General features: G+C 37.9%; 1 protein-coding gene and 1 long non-coding RNA gene across 2 annotated transcripts; both read right to left on the reverse strand.

Annotated features, from left to right (window-relative positions):
- Positions 1-427: 427 nt before the first annotated feature.
- LOC148203205 (uncharacterized) lies at positions 428-1,193 on the reverse strand. The gene is made up of 2 exons (XR_015784088.1): positions 1,041-1,193; positions 428-786 (listed from the first exon to the last, which is right to left on the reverse strand). It is a non-coding gene; the product is annotated as an uncharacterized LOC148203205 (long non-coding RNA).
- Positions 1,194-4,665: 3,472 nt separating this feature from the next.
- Positions 4,666-8,728, reverse strand: LOC124843127 (tyrosine-sulfated glycopeptide receptor 1-like). The gene has a single exon (XM_047319774.2). The coding sequence runs from the start codon at positions 8,174-8,176 to the stop codon at positions 4,895-4,897; it is 3,282 nt and encodes a 1,093-aa protein (XP_047175730.1). The 5' UTR covers positions 8,177-8,728; the 3' UTR covers positions 4,666-4,894.
- Positions 8,729-8,969: the final 241 nt, after the last annotated feature.

Below are 8,969 nucleotides of genomic sequence, written 5' to 3' on the forward strand. Positions count from 1 at the left end.
GTCAACCCTTTTATGGGTTAAGTTTTCTATTTTCTAAAACTGGTTCATTTTAGTTTCTTGAACGATTTTATTTTATGTATAATTTTACGTGGCGTGAAATTATTATTGATTTTACATGGCCTTTGGATTAGGAAGTTTCAAGGATTGATTATTGGTATAACACTTCGGCTTCCATTCGATAGTGGAAGTTCAGATAATGTCCTACAACCGCGGTTGACTCTATTGTCTCAAATTATCGTAAAATCTATACCTAATTTTCAGGTCTTGGTTGGTAATGACAATGCTAATATTGCAGAAGGTTTGGTTAGAGAGTTGAGGTTAAGATTCAAAGAGATTCCTTTAAGCTTCGATAATGTTATAGGAATGCATTATTAAGATTGAAAAGTAAAACAAGATAGACTGGAGTCAGATAACAAAGGCTTGTGCAGTTCTCAGGATGTCGTGTATTATTGGAAAGATTCAAACAGAAGCAATTTGTCGCATTAAGGTATGCTTTCTGTGAAGAAATTATGTTAATTAATAAATCTTAGTAAGGAGAGTCATCATCTCTAGTCTTTTTCATTTACTAGTCCGATAATCCTACATTCATCGATCATGCAACAACTTCTCTATGTTTGGTCTCTTGAAAGGATTCTGGTTGATGCATCTCTTCTCCAAAAGCCCTTGCCTCTCTCATTGTTGAACCCAAACAATTAACTTCCTTGACATTTTTGGCTTGCTTACATCATCAACAGGCCTCCTCCCCTTAGCAGCTCAAGCATGACAACCCCAGAGTTGTACCCATCCCTGTCATAAAAAATGTATAAGCATGTGGTTTGGAAAAGATCTCGATGACCTGGCTATTCCCAAGTCCTATTATGCATACATATTAAAAACAGTGAAAGAAAAAACTCAGCTCATTGAAGGAACACCCTCACTCTGCTTGAATTCTACTCTATTAATAGTTGCAAACAGTCTCTAGTGGGCAGCTTGTGCCATACTTATCGAAGTTCACTGAATGGGGATGCATACATGTCATAAAGGATTAAGAAATACTCTACCAATCCTGCTGAATTGATTGTGATAGACGAAGGGCATGTTAGTGCTTTTCTCCTCGTACATGCTTTCACTTCACTTTTCACCACATAAAAAAGGATATGTACTCGGTTATGTGAAACTAATGACAAGATTAATATATAGAGTTTTTTAGTTTAATTAAATTCAGGCCATGATATTATGATAATAACGCCAAATAAAATAGATTGTGCATGCAGTTAAAATTATAAACGAGGACCTCAAGTATATAAAAATTTCTTTACCCTGCCTGATCAAAGGTACCAGTATCTTCTGCATGCATGTAAAAATGGAACAATATCTTCTGCATATCGAGAAATCATTTGACCCATCACAAATTAATGCCAAACTAGAAGAAAGATAATCTTGATCTAAGCACCAAATCGAATAGTATATCTATTCCAGGTAAAAATTGGCATCCTGAAAAGATCCTACTCAACATCATGCTTAGAATCCAAACTTTTTGACTGTCAGGAAAAGCTGGAAGCCAGCCATCGAACCTCCACCGAAACTGAAAAATATGATTTGACTATTTTTCAAGAACTCCCGGATAATACTTGACAGGACAACAAATACAAGCATAGCGAACTAACTATTCTTATGTACAAATTTCTTAACAAATACTTATACAATAAACAAATAATTGTTTTTTAAAGTTAAAATTAGTTTTTAAAGAAGTTAGATGAAATGGAACGCCTTAATTCAGTACTTGATAAAAAAAAAATTCTAACCTGATTTGTATTTGTCAATCAGCTAAAGGAATGAAAAGATTTGAGATTTCACCTGTTCATATTATATTCTAAGAAGAATAAGTACTTTTACTTTTGACAAAAAGGAACAGTAAGTAATGAAACGAATTTTTGGCTTTGAAAAGTTTTGCTGAGAAAGGAACATATTCTACCTAGCAACTAGACAGGATTCATCATGAAGATATTGTTTTAAACTGAGAAGAATATATTATCTTTGGTATGGGATAAGAAGAATTACTGGTACAGATTCTCATACTTGGTTAAGGTGGTGAGTGGCGACATATTTTGTATTAAAAAGGTGTCAGTAACATAGGATAGATTAGTATGAAATCCATAGTTGGAAGTAAAACAAAAGGTAACGTGAGAATCCAACCGAATGGTTGGTGTTTCCATGACTAAACTCTCCGTGCTTTGTCCGAATTATAGCAGTACCCCTCTTTTAATGTTCCATCACCTTTGCCACTTTTCTAATAAACCTCAACCTCAATATTCTCAACCTTAACATCAACATCAACATCAACGTCAACGTCGCTTGATCTTGCACACCAACAAGTTTAATCCACATTGGCAACACAAGTAAGGGCACTATTTTATCGCATCACGAAAACCAAATTCATTCCCCCTCCCTGACCTCAGTTTTCGAGCCTTCACGTCACTTCCTGTGTACTCCTTCCTTCACTCGGCACGTCAACTGTTGCCTTTGTACGTACGTACGTATGTATATAATATACATTCATACGTATCAGTATATAAGTTCCTCTGCTCCTCTACCTACTCCCTCAAGCTCTGTTGCGAGCGAGCTTTTTTTTGGGGTGTGAAAAGCTCTAAGTAATATCAAAATCAGAATGTTGAAGCAAGGAGGTAAGATCCGTGGTAATGGTAAGAGAAAGGGAGATGGGTTTAGCAACAAGTGCGCTTCTTTGGTTAAGGAGCAACGTGCTCGTCTCTACATCCTGCGCCGCTGTGCCACCATGCTTCTCTGTTGGTATATCCAAGGAGATGACTGAAATGGAAACCATTTTTTATTCATTACACCTTTCTTTTTCTCTCTTTTTTAGTTCAAGTTAGTTTGAAGTGTCTTTACCCTTTTGAATCCTCGAACATGTTTGAATGAAGGAAGTTGAAGTCGAAGTTGTTGGTTGGTGGTTGCTGATTTGGATTTGTTGCCTTAATCTCCTTTCCCCGTCTGTTTCTTTTTACCCATTGGAAGCTCCGAGGGATCCAAACCAATGGGGTTTTACGGGGACAGGACACTCTCATTTTATGGACAGACAGATCAATCTTGTACAACACAACCTCCTTTTTCCTTGTACTATGCTATCTATGTTACCCCTTTTCTCCTTCATACCTCCCTCTGCAGGTCAACCCAATTTATATGTTCTATCTGTAATGTCATGTTGTGCCAAACAATTTGATAAATTTTATGAAGTTGCTTCATCTTCACAACCTGTTGTAATCATTCCTGTTCACCAGATATGTGTGTCAGGATTTCCCAGAAACTCAATCCACAGCCTCCAGATTTTCTTTATTATTAACTCCAAACCAGTTGGAATAGGATTTAAATTTTGTAAGGGAGTAAATGGAAAAATATAATTTGAAAAAAAATATCACTTAAGGTGACTGGTAAGTACTAAATGAAATTGAAGTTGTTCATGAATGAAAAGCAAGAAGTAAGATTTTTACTAATCTATATTGGATCATTTAATTCACCACTTAATAGGGTGACAAAGTAATCCAAACCCTCCTCTTTGGATCATATATTAATAACTTAACATAAATTTGATTTAAATATAAATTTTCAATGGAATTCAATTTTGAAAAACAAGTTAATTATAAGAAATATATGTCATAAGTGATATAAATGTTTAATAGGTTTTAATTCAAGAGTGTCAAGCTCGCTCATTAGATTGAAAAAAAAAATACTTTTTAATAGATTAGTTTTAAAGGATTTTTTAAAATACTTTAAAATTTATAAATGTTATTAATTAAAATTTAAGATATGTAACATAATTCATTAATCCGATTAAAAAGTGAATTGAATTGAGTCTAGTAAAAAAAAACACAAATCGGATTCAACTCAAAACTTAGTAGATTAATTGATGATTTTATTCAAATTCAACCCCTCCAATTGAGTAACAGTTTATTCACAGAAAAAAAAAAGAGAGGAAAGAATATAATGTAAACAATAGATTACCTTAGAAAAAAAAAGTTAGAATAAAAGATAAAATGTAATATCATATCACCTGAAATTTAAAGTCACCGGAATAAAACATTAAAACATTAAAAAATATGTTAAACTTATACGTGATAAAATATATGGATTTAGGGATTAAATTAATAAATGAAAATATAAACTTAAGGATGAAATTAATAAAGATTTAATACCAAAATATTAGTTATATAATCTGATAATAAAACGGGTGGAGTCTCTCTTCGCATGCCTCAGTCTGAGATTGGCAGCTTCTAAGCTGTAATTATTTATTTAGATACCAAAAATGCAATGCATCATTCCATTCTATTTCTTGCGTTTATTCAATGCTCTTTTTCATTTTTCTAAAATGAAAAACTTCAAATTCCATTCACAGCCACCACCGACAATGGAACTATTTCAACTTCTTTAGTTGTAGTCAACAAATAATCATTACCATCATTCAATTTATCTCCACTATCTTTTTGTACTCAATTCTTTCATACCCAGCATTTTCAAATTGTACCCCCAAAAGAGAAAAAAAAACATAACCTTCTTGTACTGTCTTACTCTTTTGTTTCTTGATTTTGCGTATGATGTGTGACCATGAACTGATAGAAAAGTAAAACAAGATAGAGTAGAGTCAGATAACAAAGGCTTGTGCAGTTTAGGATGTTGTATAATTGGAAAGTGTTATAGAGGCAGTTTGTGGCATTAAGGTATTCCTAAGATGGAAAAATTTTCCTGAGCAATATGGATGATGACATATACAGTCACCAAAATCTTGCAACTAACATAATCTGATTAGGAGTCATCATTTACAGAGGTAAAAATGATTGTGTATATATTGAATTGGAACCTTTTGCACAAAGTATACAAGTCTATGGGAACAGACATTTTATCTCTAGTCTTTATTCGTATGGTGGTTGGATAATCCTACATTCCTCAGCCATTCAACAACTTCTGGGATGCATGGTCTCTTGAAAGGATTATGGCTGACACACATGCAGGCTACATCAAGAACCTTGAGCATCTCTTCTTCAAAGCCCTTGCCTCTCAGAAATGGATCAAAGACTTGATCTTGTTTTCCTTCACTCCTCATTTGTTGAACCCAGGCAACTAACTCCCTTGACATTTTTGGCTTGCTTACATCAACAGGCCTCCTCCCCGTTAGCAGCTCAAGCATGACAACCCCAAAGCTGTACACGTCTCCTCTCAGAGTTGCCACCCATGCTTGTCCATACTCTGGGGGTATGTATCCTAATGTGCCTACAAGTTCAGTTGTAACGTGAGTGTGATAAGGAAGAATGAGCCTGGCCAGCCCAAAATCAGCAACATGTGCCTCAAACTTTTCATCAAGAAGTATATTGCTTGACTTTATATCACGATGCACTATATGTGGTTCACATATTTGGTGCATGTAAGCCAATCCACAACTTGCACCTTGTGCAATCTTCAGTCGGGTAGGCCAATCAATCTGAGATGGACCATCTGCCTTCTCATGCAGCCAGTAATCCAGACTTCCATTTTCCATGTAAGTGTATATCAGAAGCCGAACACCCTCATGCACACAGTAGCCTTGCAAGGCAACCACATTCTCATGCTGTGCTGTCGACAAAGCCTCTACCTCTGCTTTAAATTCCCTTTCCATTAGACCTAATTCTCCTGAAAGTTTCTTGATGGCCAGAGCAGTTCCATTTGGTAATGTTGCTTTATACACCAAACCAAAACCTCCACATCCTATTATGTTTGCCTGACTGAAGTTTTCTGTAGCTTTTAATATTTCAACTATGGTAAGGTCCTTGATTTCACTTGTTTTATTAGGGAACAGTACCACTTGGCTGGCCTCTTTGTCAACCTCGGGATGAACCCCACTGTAAGAGCTGATAGAAATTGATTCTACTTCAATCTTGTCAGGTTCTCCACCTGGATTGATCCTCCTCTTGGATATTACCCACACTATCAACACTGAAACGAAGGAAACAAGGCCAAAACTGGCTGCAATGGCAAATCCAATTATCAGCTTTTTGCTTGAGCTGTGACTACGAGCAGTAGTACTCTGTTGAGGAAGACAAGACCGCCGAACAACTGAACCACACAACTGTGGGTTTCCTTCGAAGCTAGAAAAGGAGAAAGTATCAAATTGGCCACCTGTGGGTACCGGTCCTTCAAGATTATTGTATGCTACACTGAAAGCAGACAAAAAATGCAAGCTTTTGAGTGAAACGGGAATTTCACCGGAAAGTTGGTTTCCTGAGAGGGATAGTTTCTCTAAGTTAATCAAGTTAGAAATTTCCGCTGGGATATTGCCAGAGAATTTGTTGTTACTAAGGTCCAGCTGATGAAGGACTCTGAGTTTGCCAATCTCTACCGGGATACTGCCGTTGAGGCTATTGTTTCCCAGATATATTGCTGGTGGTAGGTTGGAAATCTGATTGTATTGCATCTGAGAGACATTGTTGGCATTAGCAAACACGGGTAACTCCAGGTAAGTCCTCTCTACTTTGTCATAGGTCTGTTGTGATGTTAGTGCTGGAAGCGTTGTGAGCTCAGCTGGAAACATTCCTGTGAGGAGGTTAAAAGACAAGTCTACGTAGAAAAGCTCGGGAAGCGTGTGCAACCAAGGAGGAATTGAACCACTAATTTGATTATAGGACAAATCCAAGACCTCGAGCTTCTTCAGATTATAAAGCCAGTGTGGTACTTGACCTGTGAAATTACAACCGCCTAAACCCAGAACTTGGATCTTTTGGAATCCATCTGGGTTTGTTATGTTGACATCATCTGGCATCATTTCATTGAAAAAATTCTGGGAGAGCATAAGAGTGCTAAGGTTCTTGAGTCCCATAAGCAGCCTCAGAGCTCCAGTGATATTACTGAGGTTGTTGGTAGAAATTGATAGGAAAGCCAGAGACTGAAGTCCAAGTATATCAGGTGAGATCTGTCCCTCAAAATAATTAGATGCAAGTCTCACTGCTTTAAGGGATTTGCATGCATACATGGTTGGTGGTATAATACCAGTAAAACTATTGTTGCCGAGGTCAAGTGCTGAGAGTCTGAGGAGTCCGGAGAAATTCAATGCCGAGAGGCTTCCCTCCAACAAGTTGAGCCTTACATCCAACATGACAAGATTGACACAGTCCATTAGAGATGGGGGCAGAGTGCCATTTATTTTGTTGGCATGAAGAAGTAAACGTTCCAATTTGGAGAGCTTACCAATATCAGAGGGAATGGGCCCGGTGAAATTATTGGAGTAGAGCTCCAAAACTGTGAGGTTGACAAGGTTAACAATGCTCTCTCCAAGGGTTCCACCGAGTTTATTGAGGGGCAAGGAGATTTCTTTGAGAGAAACAGCATCGAAAATATCACCAGGAAGGGGCCCGGATAGGGAATTGGAGCCAGCTCGAAATCTCTCCAGCTTGGAACATGCTCCTAGTCCTGGCTGAATCATGCCAGAGAAATCATTGGAGGAATAATCCAAGAATCTAAGAGAGGATGAGCTACTGTGGTTATTGCAGAGGAGAGAAGTGGGAATTTGACCAGTGAAGCTGTTGTTACTGACGTTAAAAGATGTCAAACTCCCTGCAGCGATTGCATCTGCCAGGTGCTGAAGGAGAGAGAGTGGTAGTTTTCCGTGGAATAAATTACTGGACAGATCAAGCTCCCGAATGGTATTGCCACTGGTATTAGCAACAAAGGGTGGCAATTCACCAGAGAGACGATTGTAGCTTAAATCAAGAATCTGCAGGTGATTAAGAAGTGAGAAAAATTGGTCTGGGAGATTACCGGATAAGCAGTTCTGGGATAGATCAAGAAGGGAGAGAGCAGTGAGATTTATGAGAGATGGGAAGATGAAGCCGGCGAGACCCCTGGATGGTAGCAATAGATGTATGACTCTGAAATTCTCATCACACTTAATGCCTTCCCACAGACAACAATCAACAGAAGCAGACCAATTGAGAGGAGAAGGAGTGGATATGTTCCTGGAGAAGGCCAAGAGTGAGTCTCTATCAAGTTGGTTACAGGAGGCGGCTTGAACAGGAAGAAGGAGCCCAGAGAGAAGAAGAAACAGGAGAGTGACAAAGACCATTAACTTGGGAATCATGTAGATGGAAGAGGGTGGTGTGGACGTTGTTGATGTTGATGTTGATGGGGTTGGTCTGTCTATGGGAGTGGGAGCTCTCATCGGAACGAATCCCCAGAAGAAAAAGATGGAGTCTTTAAGGTCCTTCCTTGCTCAACGTTGAGCAAAAGAAGGAATGGGCATAAGGGTAATATGGGAGGTAGGAAAGGATAGAAATAGCATGGCATAGAGCGACCAGGCATTGACCAATGACCAAGTACCAGAAAAGGCAAGGTAAGAAGGGAGAAAGTGGAGTGATGTTGACAAGTGGGAGATAGATGTATGAAAGAAAAGTATGGTAATAAAATAAATAATCTGTATTAAGCGTTTACTTTTGTTCTGAGGTTGGGTTGGGAGGGGCGGCCGGTAGTGCCTCAGTGGAATTTCTCTGTCATCGTCATCATCATCATTCACAACTATGCCAATGCCATGCCATACATAACGTGTGAAAGTGGAACTCACAATCATAATCTTAAATAAACTACTGCACAAAACAAACATCTATTGCTGTCTCAAAAACATCTTAGAGAGGGAATGGATATTCTGTCTCAAAATGCACTTTAAAACCGCACCATCCACTTTCATTCTCACTCCCTCCTTTAGCATCCCTGTGTTGTTGTGTTGTGTTGTACCACTCAGACTCATTGCAGATTTTAAAACACTCTCTGTTTCTTTCATCTTCAATCTACAGATATATAATATAGGAATCATGTCAGTTTCACATTTGTGCGGGTGTGAATGATGATATACTAATGAAATTAAAGTAAATTCCACTACTTCATGCCATGTCCATATCACTTACAAAGTACAATGCTTTCAACCACGAAACTTCCCCATACAATTCCCGCAAATATAA

Source organism: Vigna umbellata, chromosome 2, assembly GCF_029865625.1.
Source record: "Vigna umbellata cultivar VRB3 chromosome 2, Vumbellata_1.0, whole genome shotgun sequence".
Lineage (NCBI taxonomy): Eukaryota > Viridiplantae > Streptophyta > Magnoliopsida > Fabales > Fabaceae > Vigna > Vigna umbellata.